This window comes from Nomia melanderi, chromosome 12 (genome assembly GCF_051020985.1).
Source record: "Nomia melanderi isolate GNS246 chromosome 12, iyNomMela1, whole genome shotgun sequence".
Classification (NCBI taxonomy): Eukaryota; Metazoa; Arthropoda; class Insecta; order Hymenoptera; family Halictidae; genus Nomia; species Nomia melanderi.
In genome coordinates, this window is record NC_135010.1 from 1925140 (window position 1) to 1951634 (window position 26495).

The 26495-nt window shown below is 29.4% G+C and overlaps 2 protein-coding genes across 5 annotated transcripts; one reads left to right on the top strand and one right to left on the bottom strand.

Moving 5' to 3' along the window:
• Positions 1-50: 50 nt before the first annotated feature.
• Positions 51-7586, top strand: Reps (RALBP1 associated Eps domain containing). 4 transcript variants are annotated; one of them, XM_031975123.2, is made up of 5 exons: positions 51-568; positions 1336-2614; positions 2704-2768; positions 2984-3191; positions 3276-7586. In XM_031975123.2, exons 1-5 carry the CDS (start codon positions 395-397, stop codon positions 3449-3451), a joined length of 1902 nt encoding a protein of 633 aa, XP_031830983.1. In that variant the 5' UTR covers positions 51-394; the 3' UTR covers positions 3452-7586. The 4 variants fall into 4 exon arrangements, with proteins under 4 accessions (XP_031830983.1, XP_031830985.1, XP_031830982.1 ...); XM_031975125.2 differs by having other exon boundaries at positions 3089-3191; XM_031975122.2 differs by having other exon boundaries at positions 52-568; positions 3267-7586.
• LOC116426320 (glyceraldehyde-3-phosphate dehydrogenase) lies at positions 7099-10542 on the bottom strand. The gene is made up of 5 exons (XM_031975126.2): positions 10385-10542; positions 8827-8917; positions 8488-8727; positions 8149-8403; positions 7099-8068 (listed from the first exon to the last, which is right to left on the bottom strand). The coding sequence occupies exons 2-5, from the start codon at positions 8902-8904 to the stop codon at positions 7640-7642; spliced, it is 1002 nt and encodes a 333-aa protein (XP_031830986.1). The 5' UTR covers positions 8905-8917; positions 10385-10542; the 3' UTR covers positions 7099-7639.
• Between the last annotated feature and the right edge of the window lie 15953 nt (positions 10543-26495).

The window sequence follows — 26495 nt, forward strand, 5'->3', positions numbered from 1 at the left end:
AAGCATGCGCAATACAAGAGTATGTAATGTAAAGTTATTGCGCATTCACCATAGAAATGTCAGTTGGCGATGCAAGTACCGTACGCGTATAGATTATAGCAATGTCAAACACCGAGGAGCAAACGGAAAGATGGCGGTCGAGCCGTAATTTTGCGATGCATGGGATATAGTTTATAAATGGGGTGTCTCGCGTTCCCAAGGGATTTATCGAAGTCATAATATTATTGTGCGATGTGACTACGCTGATTACGACTGCCTCTTGAAGCAAACCGTGTCAAGAACGAAAGAACAACGTAAGAGAGGGAGAAGAAGGGGAGAGAAAGAGAACGGACATCCACTTTATACGTAACGAGTGTTGAAGCGGTTCATTGCTCCGCTCTAACTTGTCGTCAAGATGGATTGGGACTCGATCACGATGGCGAACCTTCACTTGACGATGACCGAGCACCAGTATTACGAAGACATTTTTAGTTATTGTTGCGAAAACACTGACAGCGAGAGTGTGCCGGTGATCCGAGTCGCTGAGCTGCTACGCTGGGCAAATTTGCCAGGACTTGTCACGATGATGGTAAGTTACATCTACTTGTTATGCTTAGCCTGTCAGTTATTGGTTTTCTGTCATTCTCGTGATTCGAATATTGAGAGCATGCGATTACGATTAATTATAACAAGGTGGTCGCCTAATATGTCATAACGTGTCATGATGTCGGCAAATTATGGGACCTCGAGAAGGTTAGGTTTCAACACAGATCATAAGCGAATTATTAATTTTGCCGTTAAGTAACTTATTAAACGACCACTCCTTTATGTCTTAAGGTGAAGCGTAAATCGAGTGTGAAGTCTTTCGATCATTGTCTACTGAGACATTAGCGACGTAAATACGCGATATTAATTAACATGTATAATTGAAAAGTTGATTAGTCGTTTATTACGCTTGAAAATTATTATAGTTCTTCAGAACGAGTTATTAATTAAATCATGCGAATATTATAAAAGTATTATACAAGTATAGAGAAATAAGAACATTATTCTGTTGCAGAAGTATTTATATCATTGTTAAAAAGAAACTTGTTAATATAATACTGTTCAAATGGCAATTTTATTTGTATTTTATTTCAATTATAACTTGATTAAGGAATTTCAATTACAGTAAAAACAGTGGTTTTTTTGCAGTTTACTGTATTATGAATTAAAATAAAAATAAACATATTGAAACAAATTATTTTACTCCACATGCCCTAAATTTTGACTTAAAACATAATTTTTTAACAACGATCTAAAAACATTTGACGAATCAGTGTGTCTGATAAACTTTAGAACCCTTATGGTTTATAGATATTGGACATTTGCTTTGGAACTGAAGCAGCGTGCATCGCAACACATCTTGGAAAGAAACAATTTTATGGGCTATTAAAACTTGTGGCAGCTCATCAGTCAGGACTTACTATTCGTAAAGACTTAATTACTATGCCTTTGGATGTAATAACTCTGCCAAAATTTAGTTGGCCAACATCGGGAGATGAAGATGACAGAAGGAGTTCTGATTCAAATAGGGCTGTGAAAGGTCGACATCATGCTCCTGAAAGTACTACAGAAAGTGAAAGCGAAGCAGAATCTCCAAGGGAAACTGGTGGTAGTACAGATTCACCAACACCAACAAATAGTGTAATACAAGAAAGAAATAATGATATAGGTGGTGAAACGATATTAGACTCCGTATCTGGAGGTTGGCAAGGTATATCTGAAGAATTAAGGCAATTATTAGGAACAGAAGAAGAAAGTTCAGAACGTCATAGTAGTGATGAAGGTGATGGTGATGGTGATGGTGATTGCTCAGGATTTCCACCAGAAGTATGGATAATTACTGATGAACAACGTGACTACTACACAACCCAGTTTTCACAGCTACAATTAGATCAGGATCGACTCTTGCACGGTCATATAGCTAAAACATTTTTTCAAAAATCTGGCCTTCCTTTTCAAGAACTTAGTCACATTTGGCGGTTAGCGGATATAACCAGAGATGGGGCATTGAGTTTAGAAGAATTCCTTGTAGCTATGCATTTGGTTGTGTTACGAAGAAATCATGTGCCTCTACCTGATGTATTACCTTCACCTTTATTAAATCCATTGCGTAGGCAGAAGACTGAAAGACCGCCTATTCCATCAAATACAACTGCTCAGAAAACTCCACCTAACACAACTACTAGTACTTGTGAAAAAAACAAAGAATGGACAAAATTTGTAGATTCGCCAACTGGAAATAGTAGTTCCCTTGCTATTCCAAGTTTGCAATTAGTAAATTTTGATTTTCAAAAGTCCGATGTTGAAAAAGATCCCAAAATTTTACATCCTGTACCATTACGCTTAACACCTGAGGCAGCTATCCTTGCTTCTGGAGCAAATGGTAATAGTAATAGTTGCACTACATTAGGAGACGATGATCTCCAACATACTGCTACAGCATTGCTCCAGCGACCTTTAATAAAAAAGCCACCTGCCCCTCCTGAAGAAGGGATCATTGTAACTCCAAAGAAGGAACCGCCACCTCCACCACCACCGAGACCATATAGAACACACACGAGAAGCTCTAGTCTTGATCTTAATAAATTAGGTATATGTTGCTACCAATTCTCTACAATACTTATCATCTGTGGCTGCGAAAGCAAAGTTTTATGCTTCAAACTGTACACATTCTTGTAGGGAAAAATGGTCAAAGTTTTCTTGGAGCACCTCCATTAATACCACCTAGAATCTCACCTGGCATTGTAAGTACCTTTGTTTATTCTGAAATTATTCGATTATTAAGAACCAAATCTAAAATTATAGGTTTACACATTAATTATGTTTAATTAAGCTGCTTTTCATGGACATGCACAGTAGATACTTAATATATTGTATATGATTTTGCGGATTGTAAATATTGTAAAACAAAGCAAAATTATTACTATAAATAGAATTTTGTTATATATCTCTACTACAGACTTCACCTCGAAAGTTGGTTGGGCAAAAAAGTGAGGGAGAGGGACAAAAAACTTTAAGTGATAATCAAAATTTTGTCGCTGATTTTTCTCACTTTTCTCCAAAGAGCGAACTACCTGAAAATCCACCTTTGGAAACCATTACTCCTCAACCACAACAATTTACTGGTGTTTGTGGTGCATTCCATATTTATAGAAAACCCAGTCCCAGTAAGTTTCATGATTCTTTGTTATCAATTTTTAAAATATTCTTGTTAAATGAACAGATATCTATATCCTTTCCAGAACGAGAAGGAGGTGAAGAGGACGCTCCCAAGGACGAGGTAGAAGAATCAAAAAGATTAACGTTACAAGAATTGCGAGAAAAGAACGCAGAGTTACGATTAGTTTGTGAAGAGTTAACACGAGAATTAGCTAGCGCACTCCAGGAACGTATAAACCTTCGTGCAAAACTTTTACTTTTAACATGATGGAATATGTTACCATTTGTGAACGCTCCAACCTGTGAGATGTCGATTTTTCCCAAATTCACCGTAAACTCATGTATTTGATACATCATTCTAGTCTAGAAATTTTTCCTTTTTCAATGAAGTCTCGTGTATTCATAATCATTAGCGTAACCAAACGTTAAAATTGCGAAATGAATATCAATAGAAATATGAATTCTATGAAGAGAGTTAGCAGTTCAATCTATTTTCATCGCTGTTACTTGATGTTTAAAGAATCAGTTACACTTCGATTGTATATTTGTGTACTCTTAAACCTTTGGCGGTTGTAATACATTTAAACATTGCTATCTAATAAGTTCAAATTATTTTGAAAAAGCAATGTGTATAACTGATGAAGTACTTGAAATTACTATCTCGACTCGTATTACTATTGTTAGTTTAAAATAAAAATAAGTCGAATTTTTAGGTATTTGATTATTCTGTTTTTTTTATTACTTTTTAAGAAAAATGTACACTATTGATAAATAAGGTATTTGAAACTAATGTAACCTGCATTATTACTACTCAAAATACGTGTAAATCGTATTCTTGCAAAATATTTCATATATTGATTTAATAATTTTCGCAATATAGTGCTACAGGTGAATGTAACAACTGCCAGAGGGTTAATATTATAATAGTGTACAGGATAGTCTATGCAACTTAAACAAATTATAGTACTTTTCCGATTGCAATTAGAAAAAAAATATTATAAAAGGAAAATGAATCCTTCAAACGGAATATACATTTTCTGAACTATATTTTTTTGTAAGTATAATAATGCATATGCATTTAACAATTGTAGCATTTTTTACATGGAAATGTATCTCAGGAAAATATTACATGATCCATCGGTGGGTCACAAGATATGCGTTCAAATGCCTCTCTATTGGATTCTGAACATTTAGTTTATCATTTGTTTGTTTTCAAAATAGAACCGAATGGAGAGTTTGAATTGTTTTAATGGAGGCATTTATTAGTATTTATGTGTTATAAATACTCAAATATATGATAGTTTACAAGACTTTCTCGAATTTATATGCAGTGTCAATAATAACATTTGTAGTTGCTTCATCATCATCAATTGCATAATTGAATTAATGTTTAGAGTCCATGTATTTATTACTTACACTTATATTTTCGAATTTTTCATACCAATACCTTTATTTGTTAAACCTATGGCTATGACTGATTGAACTGAATTGCATTTCAAAAGAATACATCGAACGATGCTTTGTACTCTAAGATATAAATCTTTCTAAGATTTTAATCATTACATTGTGCAGAGAATTTTTCGTAAGCAGAAAACAAGCCGAAGAAATTCATTCTGAGTTGATCCGAAAGCTTATGTATCAGTATAGCGCAACAATTTTGATCGTTAACGAAAGTACATGAATTGGTATCATGTTTTAACATTAGATCTAAACGGTCAAAAGATAATCGTATCTATTTATCTTTTTTCTCTAACATTTTTTTAAATTGCAATCAGAAAAAAAGTATATTTTGTTCCAGTTTCGTAGAGTACCCTACATATTCAGTATATCTGTTTCAAATATCTAGATATGATTATTTCTGTAGATATCAGAAATGCAAAAAAATGTTTCGGATGAAAGTTTTATAATATCGAAGGAAGCATATTACAATGATAATTATTTGTCCTTTCGATATCATTGGAATCCTATAAAAGTTACGTTTAAGTTTTTAAATCGAATCTAACATTCTTATATATTTTTATATTTAATATCAAGACACTCTTTCGTAAACCTTTTTTGAGTTATTAATTGTCAAAGTTAACGTACTGACAATGCGTTCACATACCAACATATGTGCCTTTAATTTTGAAAATGGTCAATGGAAACTTATGTCAAGCATTAAAAATCATATTTTCCTATAAGTTGCACACTCCATTACACAGTCATAATAAATTCTTATCTTTCAAGATTAAATATTTTCTGAAATATTTTATTACATAGTATACAAATATTTTTTAATCCATTCAAACACGAACCTCTAAATTTATCTCGACACTAAAAATGTATGACTTAGTCCACTTTCAAAATTAATGGCACATATATGCGCACTAGATGTACATACACTCTGAATTAATCCTTTTTAGAGTCATCAGGATATACAAATTGACCGAGCAATCTCGTATTGTACATTAGGCAATGCCAAAAAATTTCCCGACATTGACTTTAGAAGTTAATAATTCAATAAAAGTTTACAAAAAGTTACAGGCGTAAGTAGTAATTTAAGTAGTCTTCAATATCACTTAGATTTTAAAAGGATGTATAATAAAAAATGTAGAGTTTCTTAAAAGTTTACTGTGATTTTCATAGTATACTCCGGCGATATCTAAAAGTCAAACAATTATCATTGTAATATGGTTCCTTCGATGTTATACACGTTTCATCTAAAATATTTTTCGTATTTCTAAAACCTAGAGAAATAATTACTTGTAGGTAAGTACTTAAAACAGACATACTGTATATATGTATATTAAGAAGATAGTTACAAATATTTATGTTGTAGCTCCATTAAGGAAGTTGAAATTTTATAATATTATTACTGAAAATTCTTAATATGGAAGTAAGATTTTTCATGGTTACGCTATTATCCATGTTTTATCCTTTCTCACCAGCAATTCCAGTGTGCATTATTAGAAGCGCAAGTACAAGTATTGTAGCAACATCTGCCACTCTTTAACATTCGAATATTACAGCATTTTAACGTTTAAATCATTTTGAGATCTTATATTTTTTATGCATAGTATTGTGCTGAATTGCTAAAATAATAGTTCTTTGTATGTATATAAGAGTCTTTTAAAAGTTGAATGTTTACATCGAGCAATGGCGAAAGCTTGTTTATTATTGTAAACTGCAAAATTATTATAGAAACATATTGTAAAAATGAGCGATAGATGTTTATTGTTTACGATGACAAAATGAAACTGTATTTTCGTAACACTGTACAATCAAATTTTTCACAGCATGGCATATAGTTGAGAATCGGTATTCCTGATAAAAGTGTTACAATGTATTTCGTTTCGTGATAGTAATTGTATATAGTCAATAGAGTTTAGAGCAAGGAATGAGAGAAAATGAAGTCTGCAGGAACAGAACATTCAGAGAATAAATATACTTTGAAAAAATGTTAATATCCTAAATCAATTTGTTGTTCTAATTTTGTTTCACTTTACATATTATTTAATGTGTCACTTTCAATTTTGAAACAAAGTATCACATCAGGATTTGCTATATTGCTTACAAAGATCATGTAAATGTTTTATTGCTACAATGTTTATGGATCTATTGTTACTCGTCAGTTCATTATAACCAGTACTGATTTAGCGTTGCATAGCCGAAGTTACTATAACAAACAATTCCTTGTGCCATACAATGATATTTTGTTATTAATATTGTAGTCACTATTGATGGCTAAAAACTAATACTATCCTGTGGTTAAAAGCTATTTAACGGTAAATGTTTCAGAAAAAATCATTTTGTAAGCGTATAGGCATTATGTAAAAGTTATATGAAATCGTTATTTACTCGTTCCCTTTATTAGTGTAATCCTGTAAAAATGTAACTATATACAGAAAAATGAATATCTGGAGAATAAACAACCTCTTAGTTTCATAACAATTTTTATTGGTGTTTATGAGTGATAAATATTAATGTTACAGAAGAAATCGCAAATATTTTGATATCCTCTTGCGAATGTTGAATGAATGATTGATAAAAATCATTTAAATGTAACATACATTATCTAAATAATACGGCACAAGAATACAATAATCTACTTTATGTATTGACTGTGTACTTTTCGAGCAAGCATACTATTTTTGAACGTACATATTTGCATCTATATTTTTACATTATTTATGAATAAATTCAGAAACGTTAATTAGAAATTTAAATTAATATAATGAACTTCAAAGTTAATCCTATTTCATACTGATTTTGTAGGTACATTGTATTACTTGTGCAAAAGAAATGTATGCTAAAGTATCGTTTTGTTTTACATTTTCAATTTCTGTTTCAAAAACGCTAGTGGCTAGTCATAACGTTATTTAATCTGCAATATTCATAAAACAACGATATGTTCGTATGATGTATGTCATACAGAAACATTTATGAATGTATTACACATGGAAATACGAAAATCGGCTTAGTTGTCCTTCGTTTGAATATACTTAATCAAATCAACTACACGATTGGAATAACCATATTCGTTGTCGTACCACGAAATCAATTTAACAAAGTTATCGTTCAACGGTATACCAGCTTTAGCATCAAAAATACTGGAGTGATTATCACCAATGAAGTCAGAAGAGACTACATCATCCTCTGTATAAGCAAGGATTCCTTTCATAGGACCTTCGGCAGCTTCCTTAACCTTAGCTTTAATAGCATCATAAGTAGCGGGTTTTGCGAGTCTGACAGTCAAATCAACGACAGACACATTGTGTACTGGTACACGGAAAGCCATACCAGTCAGCTTTCCATTTAGAGCTGGAATGACTTTGCCAACAGCTTTAGCTGCTCCAGTTGCAGCAGGAATAATGTTTTGTGCAGCACCACGACCATCTCGCCACAACTATTACACAATTAAGAAAAAAATAATTCAATAAGAATAATTATAATACTTGAAGAAGATTATAAAAGAATCTTAAATACCTTGCCCGATGGTCCATCAACAGTTTTTTGGGTAGCAGTAATAGCATGCACAGTAGTCATAAGACCTTCAATAATTTCAAAATTATCATGAATAACCTTAGCGAGAGGAGCTAAGCAATTGGTGGTGCAAGAAGCATTGGAAATGACTTTGTGACTTGGATCATAAGCATCCAAGTTAACACCAACAACAAACATAGGTGCATCGGCTGATGGAGCAGAAATGATGACCTTCTTAGCACCACCTTCCAAGTGAGCCTATGAAAATAGTGAAAAGCATATATAAGTAAATAATTTCTGGATTCGTTGACTGTATTTGCAAATGCAAAGGTTTCTACATACTGAAGCTTTATCTATGGTGGTGAAAACACCAGTTGATTCAACAACGTATTCAGCACCAGCTTTTCCCCATGGAATGGCTTTTGGTTCACGTTCACTAAATACAGCAATTTTGTTGCCATTAACCACTAAACAACCATCTTCAGATTTGACTTCTCCCTTGAATCTACCATGAGTAGAATCATATTTGAACATGTATACCATATAATCCAAGCCAATGAATGGGTCATTGATGGCAACAACCTATCACACATAAAAATGAATAATTAAAATAAATAAATATTACAAAATAAAATACATTATTTTTTAAATTGTGGATTGCATCATAAAACTGCTAAATACCTGGGCACCGCGTTCAAGGGAGGCCCTAAGAACCAGACGGCCAATACGGCCGAATCCGTTAATTCCGATTTTACTCATGTTGCTTTCTGAACTGGAAAATAAATAGGATAATTTTTTATATTTAATTCTGGAATTAGTAAATACATATTGACGTTGATGAATAATTTTTTGTGCTATTGATATGAATGGCCAATGGAAAAAAAATGAAGTTAATTTCATCGCGAATTAAGTTTCTTACAAATGAGGTTAACTTTCTTTTAAATTATTACGTATAACCATAGATATAGCGCTTATGTTTTATGTACTAATAACTGAAATTAACGTGGAAGCATTTCGTAATTTGTACGTGCATAATAATGTTGATATATTTTATTAATTAATACATATGTTCTGTCATAATGAACCATCAATTTTAGATCTGTTGCAATTAGTTAAAAAATGTTAAATGTATTGAATTTTTATTTTAATAATACACAAAAAATGAATGAAATTGAATGCAATTCAAATGTTCATGCTAGAAGGTCACTCAAGGTCAAAAAGTCCGGCAGATAGCATCTTGAACTTGTCCTTGAGAGCGAACGTGACCTTTTCATGTATATGCAACGAAGGTACTTCATCGATGAAATAATCATTGATTTAAAATAAAATATATTTAGTACTTGTCAAATTGCGGTTACATTTAAATCTGTCATACATATATGTACATACGCAATATGACGTAACAATGACTGATACAAATATCACTGATAGTAGTGTAGTATATGTATTAATATGATCGAGGATATTGAAGGTTAAAATATCTTTTATTATAATTAGCATAACATTGACACAGAAATTTATTCCTTGTAAAAAAATTAGTTAATACTTTCGATTTACAAAATCAACGAACATAGTCTAGTATAAATAACAATTCTGAGTTAAAAATAAATAAAAAAATCTAATTTCTGTATTGAGGTTTCCAACATATTAACACCAACGTACAGAGCGTTACCATATTAATCGATTATCTCAGCTATCTGAAAAGATACTATTGATTTTCAGATTTAATTTATTAATATAACAGTTTAGAAATATCATAAACATAATAATTCTATTGATTTGCAATCGATCAAGTAAAAATCTTTCCCGAGTTAACAAAATAAGGTTGAGTACAAAACAATGAATATGAGATGAAAGTTTCCGAATTCTCAGAGTGATTCCGCCTAGAAATAATTTCAGACATGGAGCCTATTTAATACTCCACGTTTTCTCGAAAGTTCTACGACAAATATTAGATTAATTTCGATGTATGAATTACTCAAAGAAGATATATATTTTCAATGACGTCATATTAGCCGGTACAAACGTAATGTACATGCACATGCTATGTAATTTCAGATATAATACCGAAATGCAGCATCGTTCCTGCTTTTGTTCTTAATGGAGACCAAATTAATAAGCAACACGGTCAGGTAAATAGATTTAGTGAACCAAAGCACGGATACGGTGAATATTTGAGTCTCAAAAGAAAACAGGTATAAGGTCAATGAAAATTAAGCCGAAAATTAATAATACTTACGTGAAAAACGACCCACACGCTGCGATTACCACAGAAATAGTGTCATTTGAAGGGCAGAAAACGGTAATATAACCGGCGTTGGTTTAGGTGTATGCGCCGTTGCTTTTTCGTTTCGTGCATCATCGGATGCGTTCGGATCATGTGACCTATAGCCTTATCGACGTGTTTATAAACCGCGAAATTCAAATTCCATATTTCAAATTGAATTATTCTATTAATGATATCATATTGCAGAAAAAATATAATTCTAGTAACTCATTTTACTTAAACAATTCAAGATCTATCAATCTAACTGACACCTCTCTTGTAACACAGTATTTAATGATATAATTATATGAAATATAATATATTCTAATTATTCTTGGGAATCGAATAGAAATATACAAAAATTGTAAAAATCAAGCTTAAATTAGTTTTCTAATGCTATCAAACTTTTACTTTCATTCCTGCATATCAATATTTCGCATTAATAGTTTCGGATTATAATATTTATAATATTGTGTTGTTGATGAATAATTGCATTCGACATGTATTTATATGCATGCACTCTGTCCAAGTAGAAAGTATGTTCAGCTTTACTAAAAAAAAAGATTTGCATTTTAATTTTATAACCCATATATACATTATTTATATTTACAACTAAAATGCAGTTGGGTTAATAGTTAGTCCACACGTCTGCCACATCGAGAAAAGTTAAAATGGAACATTAGATCCTACATACATGTATATTAGAAGCAATTTTGGAATGTGAATATATAGCGAGTGCTCAATTTTATAGTAATATTATACCATATAGATCCATAGAAATTACATGGCGACTCGCAAATGTTACATAATGAAAATTAAGCTTCGTTTTCATGTACCTAAACATACATATGTACTTAAATATTTTATTCATACATGAAAATAATGATGTAAATTATACACTTGTAAACAATGATGAACAGTCTATATCAAAATATTTGAATAATCATAGTTAATAACACAAAAAACAAATTTAAGGAAGAAGCTACTTGAACTTCCATTAAAAACGTAAAGTAGGTAAGAAAGGAAATAAAACGATTTTCAGTAACTCCTCAGTGAGTAGTAGTAAATATTCAGACAAATTAAATTCAAATCGGCAATTTAAATTTGAATATAAGGTACCGCAAGCACTACCATTCATCATCACAACGCAATTGTTTTATATGTAATTTACATTAATTTACATTACATTTATTATGTAATTTACTTCACTGTTAACATGTGTATAACTTATTTCAGTACTGTCTAACTGAGAGCTCGCGAGCTCCATAGTGACTTTTCCCTCACGGAGAGTAACCCCCTCCATACCTACTTTTACCTGTTGTATTGAACACTACATAGACCTGCTTATATGTGTAAGCAGTTTCGGCCAGTTCCTACATAGAGGTAGTGGGGGAACGCTGTTTGCGAGTTACTAGCGCGAGGGAAGTAAGTTAGAGGTAGTTATGGCTTATGTATGACAAAAATATACATGGAAACATGCATATAAATATATCAATGTTTAAAAAGGATTGCAGATCTGAAATTAACCCTTTGCACTCCGCTGTCCCCTCTCAGGGGACATTAAAGTTTATTAGTGATTACGGGGAATTAAGTTATTTCAGCGCAACTTTTTGAGACATGCATGTTTCCCTGAAGTTTTCTCTTGAAATGGCACAAGAAATCAAATCAAAATATAGTAAAATTACTGAGATATATAAAAAAAATATCAGCGGGTTTTGTGTCAGAAGAGAACGCGAGAAGCGTGCTCACGACGGTCCGAGCACTTCTCGGCGTCACTTGAAAAGGGCGATAAGAAGAGTTCATAGAAGAAAGGTCGATATGCGTGCATACCTCGCACTGTATAGTGAGATTTATAAATATAAATAAACAAATTTAAAACTGGAGGAAAAGATTTTCAAAGCAGAGCTCAATCTGGTTTGAAGCGTCGAACGGTATAGATAGTTTTCAACCCATGTATTTATTCATTTTTTTTTATTAGAACAATAGCAAAGCGTTCAAACACGAATGAGTCTCATGACACAAGTAGTAGTGAAGATGAGCTCCAGATAGATATTTATACAGATGTGTTAGAAAGACTAAATGTAGAAGAAAACAATAGCAGTGATAGTGATATCGTCCAACCAACAAGGCGACGAAGAGATCGCATAGATAGCGATAGCGATGAAAGTGATACGGAAGAACGGTTTATCATACTGTACAAAATTATAAAAAATAAAATATTGATTTTTTTGCAAATATACATTCCTTGATGTCAACCAATTCATATAAGTCCAATATCATTATAATACGTTACTTGGTTCCAAAATTATACTAAATAATACGAGGGTCCGTAAATGCACGTTTCTGCCACAAAGTAGCGTCGAGTAGTTGGTAGCCAACGTCCAGAATGGTTCGGAGTGCAAAGGGTTAACATCAAAAAATACTATTAAAATCACCCATTAAACTTTGTGTGACAGAAATTATATTCACCGGTATTATTTACAGAACTTAATTAACATGTTAGACTGCTACAATGTTTTGAGAAAATAGAAACAATAAAGAATAATATAATTAAATTAGATACATAGAAATAAATTATAACAGATATACAGCCATATGTAAATCTCGTTAAACGAATCAGGAACAGTGTATAAAAAATGAGGTACAGTTTAGAGTCATTACAAAATACACGTATGTAGATAATATATGAGCACTGCATTAAAATAAAATAAATTAAAAATTGGAGGATGAGAGTGCTTAAATATTGAGAAAAGCAAGTTTAAAAATTCACTATGTACTCATGCAATTGCGGTTAATATATGATTTTCCGTGTGATATACAATGGCTATTCAGTTTATAAACAATACCTATATGATATTTAACAATGAGAGTGACTAAATAAAAAAAAATGAAAAAAGATCTTTTATCAACAATATTTTATTATCAATCACAAAACTATATTTTAAAAGACTTTTTGCATATTTTCGTTTCACTTTGATTACGAACATGCTGGTTAGGATAGAGTTTCTTCCAATGACGATAAGTTTATTCAAATATTGTCGGTGAAATATTTTTTTGCTTTTTCTTGAATTTAGTAATTCTTAAATATTATGTGTCAGTATTGTTTACAAAGGAAATAGGTGTTGTATATTATTCGGAAGAATAAGTTAATCAGTTAACTGCGCCCGACGAGTACAAACATCATCTTAAAACGCAAAATAGAACTTACTTTTTAAAACGCAAAATAGAACTTCTTCGTCTTCCTTTAGTTTTTCCTTAGAATATATTCTAAATGCATTTCCTTTGCGTTTGACGAGTATATATGTAAGTACTTATTTCATTGTTTGAATTTATTGCGCGCACACAAAATGGGAGATTTTTAAAATTAAATGCCGTAGTTAACAGGTTAATCGTAACTGCATGCGTGAATGATGAAATTTTAAATTCGATTTTCTCGAAACTTAAAGGGGAATACCGCACAGAGACGTCCTAAATATAAGTAAACTTTAAGATTTTTTTGTTAATAACTATTAAGTGAAAACTTCTGATTTTTTCTGGGTATATAACTGTAATCTTCTGCTTTATATTTATTAGCTAACTAATTTATTCTAAGAGTTAATTTTTTCAAAACCAAATGTTACAAAATGGCGCAGTTATTCGCTAGCTTTGGATCTTTTTTTTATAAAACATCCATTTAATTGTAACGCGTATTAAAAAATACAATGTTTCTTATAAAAGTAATATAAAAACGTCTGTTGAAATAATAATGTATGTATCAAGTTAGTGGGAAAATGTTTTCGTATTTTAATATTGACATGACCATTACCATTTTTAAGTATTATTAATTTACTTAATTATGTAGTAATATTATCTTCTTTGCTATTAATAATATTCTTCCACGTACCTATTAACTGAATACTTTCAATTTTAGTTAGAAATTTATGGGTTTGGAGTTAATGAATTCGATAAAGCAGATTTACACTTTTTAAATGTTACATAATTTTTTTTTATATAACTTTTTAGTAGTTGGAGTAAACAATAGTCCGAGAGAGCAATGTTAATGGAGCATGGAGGATGAATAAGAATTTCTCAAACAAATGTATTTAATTTTCGTTTTGTTTATAAGGCAACATAAACTTGTCTTGTATTATTCTGGTGGTAGATTATGCTCTTCTAATTTTTACGGGCTGATCTTTATGTTTGTAATGCTTCCAGTAATCGATCTAATTATTTTAAGGTTTAAAACGTTGATATTATCTTTCTGAACAGACCGAAATTTATCATGTAATATCCCAACGACATTTCTTGAATCGATTTTGGCATGTGCGTTCTGTTATTATACCGCTATTAAATGTTTCGTTTAAGGAAAATCGCCATTATCTGTATACGAGCAGGAAACGAAGAAACCTTTTCACTAAACCAATACATCAGACGTACATCATTTGTACATTACACGTAAAATTTATATGTATGTCTAAAATTAACAATATAATGAAGTCTATAAATATATTCAATAAATAATTTACTAGAACCATTCGTTGCGAGTATGACCTGTGTTTGGACTTAAGATTGTTTTTAACATTTTATTAAGTTTCAAAAGTTTCCTTTATTCTATAGGAAAGAATACAATTAGGAATGAAACGTGTATTAACGTCAACGTATTTTAAATAAATCAAAGACGAATAATGACAAGTATTTTTTTAGTTTTGATGCAAACAAATTTCTTTAATTTCTTGGTACCCATAATGTTAGTTTTTGGTGATTTTGAAAAACCCGCGGACTTAGCCAACATTTATAATCTTATTTATCAAATTCTACATTTAATTGATATTTTAAATTCTAAGTTTAATAAACTGGTAGTAATTCTCAGGTTCAATTTTGGGCTTGTGCATACAACATCGTATGCGTTCATCGTACAAATTAAGATGCATATTTGTATATTATTTTAAAAAGTGTCTTTTGGTAAAATCTCTCACTCAATCAGTATAATTATAATTATTTTTTCAAGCCATAATTTTGTATAAAATTAAGTAACTCGTAACTTTTTTCTGGACCACCATAAGAACTTTATTGAAAATATTTATGTAGGTATATACTTATATAGTAGTGTATAAACTCAAATGTTTTATCTATTCAAACTTTTTTGTATTGCAGCAAATATTTATAATTATACGAATATTAATCTTCATAATAACCATCAAAAGTAATTTTTTATTTATGTCAATGATATTCTTTTAATATTGTTTACTACCGAGGAAGTATATTTTACTATGGTTCCTAATTTATTTGTCACGTGGAATATTTATAAAATCGTTTAGTTTCCAAAAATCTGAGTTATGAAAGTTCTCTAATGATAGAGTTGAAAATAGGTTACTCCGAGAAGCATTCATAGCAGCATAATATTTCACACTACTAACATTTGTTTCGGTAATAGCGTTCATAAATGCAACATTTTATTTTATCCAACATATCTGCTTTATCATATAAAAACAATGCACTTTGATCAATGTCATGTATATATATATTACGACTTCATGTAAAAATCTACGGAAAATTAATTTAGTTTTCCTTTCTTACAGTATGAAATGGTAATCGTCACATATGTCAAATGTGATTTCTGAAGACAGGATGAAAACCTGATAGTTTTTAACGAGAGTAATATTTGAATACTTAGACATACTTTGTTATAATTCAAAGTTCAAATAATTTAAATTTTATTTGTAACTCTAATTCAAATATGGGTAAGTACTTATATATTTACCTATTCGAACATCTCGATCATTTCATTATATTTTTATGCAAATGAAGCTTGAATCAAGCAGATCCAATTTTATTTAAAGAACTCTTAATAACATAGAAGTTTCAATTATTGGAATCGAAAATGTGTATTACTTATTGTATAAAATCATTTAGATTTATGTATGTGTTTAAATTGCCATCAAAAAGTATGCTGCTATATTTGAGATATTAATTGACATGCTTAATTTTCAAAAATTTCTGTTAATGATTCGAGTATCAATCAAATTAGAATTTTCGATTAAAACACTTGTTTTTTTAAATAAAGTATGTTTGTCTATGTCTGGTTCAGTGGTAATCATTTAAATGCTCAAAACATATAAATATTAGAAATTGTGCGATTGTGTTTGTGTTTCGACTTATTTTAATTTTAACGCATTCAGAACAGAACACGGGCTCATTACTAATGATACAATGTTTAACACATTCGCAACCAGCGTTTGTTTCATTAGTAGCCTTCAAAGTTACAATATTTTATTAAATGCAATATATGCATTTATTACATATAGTCTTTCCTCGAAACAAATAAGATTTAAGAACAAAATTTCATAAATATACACATAAAAATAAAGAAATAAAAGTAATCTATTGGATTGATGCAAAAATTTTGATATTTTTTGTACGTGGTTAACAACAAAATTATTTTCTTAGAAACAAAGAACATCTATTTTCAAATCGTATATATCGTATATAATATCGTTCTCTATTTATTATATCGTATATAAAGGAAAGTTCTTTCCTCGTTTTCATTTAGTTTTGGTTTAGTCAGTGAACAGTTGAGAACTCTTCATCTTATTTCTTATAAAAAACTTTAAAACTTTTGCATCAACGCAATACTTTCCTTTGCACAGAACATAAATATTAATCATTATAAATATGTGATGCTGATAGTAGAAGAATTGTGACAACGAGAAAATAAAAACCTTCGTCGAGCTGCTAGTATAACTGAATATTTCTTTGAAGTATGTATATATATATATATATATATATATATATATATATATATATAGTCATCCAGATATGGTCATTGTACGAGCATTATTATAGGACAATTTTTTCTTAAACTACTATATACATTTTATATAATAGTTTATTTTATATTGAATCTATCACTTTTGATGAGAATTTTGAAATACAACAACAATATACTAGAGTACAAACAGGATTCACATTTTCCAACTCTACCGGAAGAGGACTGTGACCTGAACGTAATGTCTGCATGAACTGCTGTATCACACGGCAATTCTTTGTCGGACTATCTTGCTCATAATTTTAGATTCGTTGCGAATTATAAAAATGGAAATTAAAGATGAAGAATCAAACAATATGAACATATTTTATCAATTTTTTTTAAAACACGATTACGGAGATTATATTTATGGTTCAAATAAATGTGGGAACTTTGAACAATTTATCGCAAAATTATAAACTTAGTGAAGAGTAGAAAAAATATTTAAAGACCACAATTCTTTAAAATTATGGCGAATATATTCGATGTTCGCAAATGTAATAATTACCAAGATAAAATTTTCTTTATGACATTCGTTCCTGAGAATTAAAGAAATTCACGTCTGCATTGTGAGGCCTTACTTTTGGAATAATGATCGATATCACCAAAATGATGTCTTGACACCTTACCTTCCATTTTCATATAAATGATTTTCCGTTTTAATTTGTATGAAATCTTATACTACAGATGCAAAATGAAATAGATACTCAGGGTGTTATGAATTCCTGCTTTCTTAAACACTGAGTTTTGAACAAATATAGAGATTGTTTTTAACAACTACAAAACGATATTTATTTATTCGTTCATTGTTGAATCGTCAACACAGCGGTTCATTTTAATTCTGTCATGCATATTCTGGTTTCGTTTTAGCTCAAAAATTTATTTTATTTCTGTAACAAGTACCACTGTAGATCATTAGCTATCAGTTATCAGCGTTTTATTTATTTTATAGTATTACATAAAAGTTGATTCCTACGTCGTTTTAACTCGTACGTGTAACAGTCGGTCTGCTAGATCGCTCAAAATTTGTATTAATCTGTATTTTCTTTCGTGTATGAATCACAATGTTGAAATTCTATGTATCTTTCAATTACACTATAATGTTCATTAATCATTAGTATTATGGATAGTTTATGTTTTTGTTTATATTTCAGCATTCATTTATAATTCACCACCGGTTTGAGAGACTGTAACACTTAAGGATTAAAAATATAAACATTGTTTTTAGAGAATATCGATATAGACTAATTAAAACCCGAATACTTTTTAATAATACAGTTGTAAAGAATATTGGCTGCCTTGTAATGATAGAATCTTGAGGAACAGCACTACGCTTGTATCGGTGTCTCTGTTGCAGGGAGCAACGTATTCTAATAATAACTCAGATATTTAGAAGATTTTTTATATGTTTTTGATGGTGTTTTACTTGACCATTTGTCTGCAGTTGGACTATTGCTTCAAACAACTATTATTGGGTTATATATTGAGTTTTTTTAAATACCTCAATATTTATTTTATCATTTGATAAATATTTTGTACTAATTCTAACCATAAGCATTAATACTTAAGAATAACTATTGCACATTCAATTAAATAATTAATAAAAATCAATTCATTTATTACGAATGATTCGTTTTAATTAACTTCCATTAGTATTTTAACTATGTTATTCGATTAGCAAAATACAGATTTTGACGATTTTGCCATAAAAATTTTGGAGTCTTACAATTGTTGCAAAAAGAACTCCAGAAAATATTGTTAAAGGCACCCTTTTTATACAAGGTTTCAATTAAAAATTGTTAAGTCTTGTTTTGCTTATATGATGCCATTGCAGTTTTCTTTATTAATAAACCAAATATTAATCTAGATTACATATGTAAATCATATAGATTACGTGTACAGTCCATAAACGCTGGGAAGGCAAAAAGCAAACTTCATCTAAAGATATTAAAAAGAAAAAAAAACGATTCTTTTACAATCTTTGAATTAATGCATAAGATAATTACAAATGTGTAGATGTTATACAAATAATTACAAAACCAGCGTATGTAAAGTTATAAATTCATTCGTTACACTCAGAGTTACGCTCGTATTGTGCATAAATTCCTGTCGCATTAATATTGCTTGTTAACAATTTTTTTTGTGCTACATTTAATCGACATTTAATTTATCGGTACATGTAGAAAATTGTAGTTGAATAAACTTGTAGCGCTATCTAAGCCGATTGTGCAGATTTAAATTTGTATCATTAGTTTCTAGCACTTGTTTTTAGATGGCGCTATCATCTGCCGCAAACGCATGGTTTACTGAATATTGTATAACAATATAAAAATAGTTTAATATACAGTTCTTTGCTTCTTTATCTTTCTACAACAATAATATTTTTTCTGTGAAAAAAATGTACAGTAGCATAGTATGTTTATATATACATAATTTTACATTGAAATACGTACAAGTCGCAAATGACCCAGCCGTAGCCTTTTAAAAATTACTAAATATTTCCAGACGATTTCAGGAAATAAATTTACAACACTGAAATAAATATTTTATTATAATTTACTAGTATTTTGCAATTATATAATTATGTTACCAATTATTAAAATTTAAACTTCAAATATATAAAAAAGAAGTTATGCGTTTTTTTTAAATTATAAATTGTGAAGATATATATATATATATATATATATATATATATATATATATATATATATATTATATTATATTATATAATAAAATTACATAAACTATATAAATATAAATATGGTCGCATTTTCTGCGAAATGCAAATATATTGTATATACAGGCTGCTCGTCTAGGCATGTTTAGTAGGTGCTTTAAGGGCTACAAACCAATATAAAGCAAAAATCTATAGCGAGAAAACTGTGATATCACCTGCGTTTTCAAGTAATTAATGCTTAACAGTTTTTCCAAACTTATAATAATCGACCAATAGCAATACGTATAGCGACGTATCACAAAAGAAACAAAGACAATAATTTAAACTTGTATGTTATTACTAACGGATTTCAATCATTAATAATATGAAAATGAAACCAAACTACAACTTCGTTACTATTGATTGCCGTCTTATTTTAGCTTCTAAAATCATTTCTTAAAATATCTGCTACATATAATTGGACACCGTCTATATATACTTAGTTAAAAAATGTATATGATCAAAGATTATATGATTTTGTATCGTTAGAGATCTGTAGCATCAAATCTATAACATTGATTTTAACGATCTCTATAATATAAGATGTCTGTGAGAACTATATTCAATCCTATTTTGGCATGCAATAATTTAACTTTCACATAGCTATAAAATGCAAGATTGTCACGTTGTGAGAATTTTTCATCTAAAATCCAGTAAGTAGTATCAATGGCCGTTATTTTAAAGGATTAAAACATAGATAAACAAAATAGAAAATAATAAAGTAGAAAAATGGTTCAAAAATAGGAAACGATGTTACATGATTATAAATTCACTCAATTCTGTCTTCACAGAATATTGATTTAACATGAACTATTTTCTTTTTTTACACGATTTGTTTAATTTAACAGTCATCCAAATTATAATATATTTTCATACGGTTTGTTGTATTATTTTGATGCTTTCTTAGATATGGAACCAATATTTATTTTTCTGCAGGTAGTATATTTTTTCACAAATTGTTTTATGCTGAAAATATCTATCGCGTCAAAACAGAATTAAGTGTAATACATTGATATTTCATATCGAATTTTTCTGAAAAGTAAGTTCAAACATTATTATAATATATTACTATTTACTAAAAATAGTTTATACCATGGATTTGAAATAATCGGAGTCTAAAGTTTCCACGTGAATGTTAACAATGGAGTTTTACTGACAGACCTAGTATTTGAGAGAAATCAGAGAAATAATAGGTTAGATCTACCACAGAGAAGATTATAAATAATTATAACGGTATATTGTGTAATGCAACGCTGAGACACTGTAGTGCAATATTTTATGGGCGAATATTTAGGTTGTATTATGATCGAAAATACACATTCACAAAATATTAATAGATAATCTTATTTGGTCAACCTTTTCAATCGAAACTAGATTTTTTATAAGATTTTTTTAAAGATGTTAGAATATCTTCACTACATAATAAAAGAAATGTTTGTAAAGAATTTTGACTGAATACTCCAATATTTCATTATTACTTCAATAGATCCACAGAATCTTAATTGAAGTGTTTTATTATGTAAAAGAAATTATTATACTGTAAATGTTGCCATACTTAATAAATATACTACGAAAATAAATCTCTATAAAATATTTTTATGATATGACATATAACCAGACATCGAATGAAAATATTAACATCTTCAATTATTGATGAAATAATTATAATTTTATGTCTACCATTCTTTTGATTCTGGAGAAAACTCTTAAACGATGCACTGTATTAACTGAATCTTTTATTTCATACATTTTTTTACAAATAAGAAATATTTATTTTTTTGAAAGTAGAAAAAGTTCTGGTTAAATAGAAACATTTATCTTGCTCTAAAAATGTTTAAATTGTGACAAACTAATGTTTTAGAAATGTTTTGGGAAAGGTAAATCTAAAGTTGCAACTTTGAACCGTTTGATAATGTTCTATTATGTAAACATTATAATGTGTTTCCTCTTATGTACTTATCCTGCTTCGAATTCTTAAATAATACTAATTACAAAAACATTCTTATTTTTTATACGTTATCCTGAAATATTAGATCAGAAATATGTTATTCTGTGGGACTTTTATTAATCAAGTGTAAAATAACTGTTAAAACTAAGCTCTTACGATAGAGTAGTCACGTTAATTTATAAAGTCTACTTACGATAAAAAGTAAATGATTTTAAAGTTAGATGTTCGATGAACGACATTTATTTATAAAAATTAGCAGTTTCGTTCAACTTCTGCTGACAGGATATGATAAAGCCAACAACAAATGTTTCGTTACGAATGAAGAAATCGTATCAACATGAATTGCTTGTAGAGTATTATGGAATAAAAATTGTAATTGTTGAATAACATGAAACAGATAATTAATTCCTAACCCAAAATACCTTAAATATGATACAAATCTTTAAAATTGCTATATCTTCCGAAGAAATTAAAATGAATTTGTTTAACTAAATGACGATAATGCATGAAGAGAATTTATAGAACTAGATGCAATTCTTATGATAAGTGTATTTAGAAAGTCGTTTCTTAAAAATATTAATTTTATTGATGGGTCATACGATGCAATGAAACAAAGATTGCTGACAATTAAGACCTTTGAGTAACAAGAACCTTTTAAGGTAAAAGTTAGCAGAACACGAAGTTCCTGCTTATTCGATTGCAAAAACTTCCGTAAATCAATTTATAATAGCAGTTTATATAATCGATTGAATCATGAAAAGAAAGAAAAATATCTCGAAATGATAGCCAATTGTTAATTTAAAAGTTGCGCAAACGACGTGTTCTGTATATCCGTTTCACTATTATCACGAAGAACGTAATATTATAAGTTTATTTTTCTATGTCTCAATTAACACAAACAACTTTACAAAAATATACTTGTATATGTAACAGTCAATTTTGTGTGGTCTTAAACTTTAATAAAAAAAAAGGACATAATTGCGTAACTTAAAAAATCAATAATGATATTTGTTTCAATTCATAACATATCAGAAAAATGCGATTTCTTCTTTTTCAAACTCTACGCATCGATTTCTGACATACAGAGCCATGTTTGTGGTCGCAGTGAACGTCTTTTAAGGTGCTTCCTGATTGCAGCAATAATACACTCAATGATGATAATAATGAGCGGAAAAGAGAAGAGAATGATAATTATATTCTGACTACACTTAAAATCCTTACAGGGAGAACAACAACAATAACCAGATGGTTTATTTCAACAAAGGAAAATTGATGTGCTTTGTTCAAGATCATTTTTTTAAAAAATAGAATAAGGAAGACAAACGACTTATTAGTCTTTCGTTTGTTGTTTGGAAGATTGTTTTAAATGTATCTGTGGCAGTGTTAGTTTTAATACTCGATAGGTATAAGAAAATTTTTTAAAACGTAATGTTGGTAACATTATTAGAATTTTCCAATCTCAACAAATTTTTAATTTTTAAAAAGGTTTCTAATCATTATATCTGAAAAATATTATTTCGATTTTAAAATCAGAATTATTGAATCAGAAATTTCAAAAGAATACTTTGTAAAATAAGAAAACATTTACTCCCTGGAATAAGTTTTAGCAGTTACATTTATAATAGTCTTCAATATTCGTTTCTCTTTTTCGATAAATACCAATTAGTATAAACTTTATTGACACTAGGTTTACGGAACGCGTTAATTTGACGCATATTAAATGTTATGAACATTGGTGAACGTTTATGTTGGTTTTAATTGATGCAATTATAGGAATATGTATCGTAAATTTTTAAATCTATAATTTCTAAGATTTAAATATCAGATGTGAACATCAATTTTTCTAGGAACAATAAAATAAACCATGCGGTAAACGTCCGTAAACCTAGTAATAAAGTAATGAATTTATCGAGTGCAGAAAAACGAATATAGTTTTTGTAACAATACCATCTTTCATTGTTATCATTAATCAGTTATCTGCCCTCGACAAATATACACGTTATCTTAAAATCGGAATGGCACTAATTCTTTCAACGATAAATTATTTATTTTTTCAAATAAATATGTAAATTTTCTTTGCTTTGCTTTAGCTTTTCGTTAGAATATATTATAAGTATTGTACATTTGGACTACGTTAGACGAGTATACACTTCATCATATCATTTTATTACGAACATTACCAAAGATTTTTTAAATTAAATTCCACAGTTAACAAGTTAATATTTCATAAACAGTTGTATATCTTAAATGTGAATAAGCCGTTAGTGAGTTCGCTTCCGAAGTTCCTTAAAAAATTAAAACTAACAATAAGGTAGCTGTTTAAAAGTAATATGTATTGAATTTGTATAACTGAATATGTATAACCTTGGGATTTTGAGATATATTAATTGTATGTACGTATTCATATTGTATTTTTATTTTAAAGTGATTATATGACATATTAAAATGATTTATATTTTAAAAAGTTCCGCATTTCAGATCGTAATAGATATATTCTAGAACACAAAGTGCCAATAAAAGTTTCTTGAATTTAGACGTCGTTCCAATTAACAAAAATATAGATCAAAATTTTTTTAATTTAAATTATAGATTGATTTCTTTCGTTTATTCTAAATTTTGACAATTCTGATTTGTAAAAATCGATTGATGCAACCTAATTTTTCTTTCCATTGGACATATATTTTTCGAGTATTGCGGGTAAATACGCATTTTGAGGTATTCCCTGTTTTCCATAACTTCTCGATTGTACCTACGTAGATACGTTGTTTCAAGTCATCTAATAATGAATGTGACACAGCTATTCAGAGCAAATTGAAATTCCCATGTGACTCATGTTTCACAATGTAACGTATGTCAATAGGACAAGACTGTATGAATTTTTATTTTAATTCACTGAACAGTCTATTAATTTATATTAATTAAACAAATATTTATATACTTTGTTAATATATAAAAAGATTACTGTAAACATAATTGTCGAAAACATTATTCAGTTTTATTTTTAACATAATGATATTACAGCTGTTTTGAATTTCAATGAATTTAATTTTGTTCAGATTTACCATCTAGTATCCACAAATCACATAACAGTTAAAAACCAAGAAAAGTATCCTACGATAAAATTTGTTTGGGTTATTTGATCTTTTATGGGCGGAGTCTGAAAGTACATGAAGATAAAGTAAGAAAGGAAGTATCATGACGTACATTCATAAATGCATCATACGGCTTTGCGGAACGAGCGTTATTTGAGATGACTAAGCTGGCAAGTAATTTAAAAAATCCCCGTGTATGTAAACGCACAGGGCGTCTAATTCACCTGCTGGTTTCGTAATTTTATATCCGAGTATTGCCTCTATTCGCGGCCAATTAAACTAGTAAACTCTTCTTCAGGTTGTTCTAGGAATATCACTTATGGTAATGAACACCGGTTTGATTCTTCTTTGTATTCTGCTGTAGGTAAATTAACGCTAATCACGAGCGAAGATGAATTTTCCGAAACAATCCGGAAATAATTTGTTCTGCATGCCTCTTCTAGAATGATACTCGTATTTTCATTACTTTCAATTTTATGGTACAATTTCGAACCGTAATGTTCGCTTAAAATCATTTACTTTAATGAAATAAAAGCATCATTTAATCTTCAATCGTAATTCTTTACGATAAGCTGATGGATACGTAACGACTAAGGTAACGCGAGTGTAACAACTTCAATCTCTAAAATAAATCTAAACGATCGAGTAATGCTTTCAATGGAAATGTCAAATACGCATTTCCTACTGCTCACGAGTATTTATGCGACACAGTGCATAGATTTATGGCGTTCTTGAAGTGAAAATCATTTCTATGTTATCTGTTTATCTGGACAAATAATCTTTTTAGTACGTTAGGTGGAATTATGTTGTCTATGTAATCTATAGATTATAATGCAAATGATCGATATTCTTAAAAATATTTTAAAATTTTTAAATAATTATTTAGTAACACTTTTTCTAATTACATTTTCATTGAAGTTCAATTACATATATATTAAATTATACTAATTACGTTATATAGCATTCGATGTAAAGAGTTCAATAAACATGGGAAAATTTTTTCAATTGCACTTTCCCATTTTTTAATGAAATTATTTATTAATTCTGAATTTTATAAGTTTATTCATAAAATCATAAACACATATCTACAGTTAAATAATGATATATTAATGTATCACTTGGATTCTAACATGTCTAATTACATTACTTCAATATAAATAATAAGTAATTGTATTCCAATTCTGAGAAATTTGAAATCGTTTCGTTGTTTCCAAATGGCGCTATGCAAGTAAAAAACGTATACAGTACACGGGAAAATACGTACACCGGATATCGCTGGAAAGAACGCAAATTGGTGTAATTACTGAAATCTTAATAAGCACATGAATAACCGTGTTTTCTAATTATATATGAATAATAAACCTTTAATCGCTTTTTTATTTAATTAGAATTGTCACGGAACATTTGGAAAGAGTTTTTCACTTTAGTATTTTACTACATATTATTTATTCACTTCAGAATTTTTCATATCATTCAGAATTCTTCCATAGAATTTGAAATGCGTTGAAAGGGAATTATATGTGGAATGCAGTTTCAATTTTACA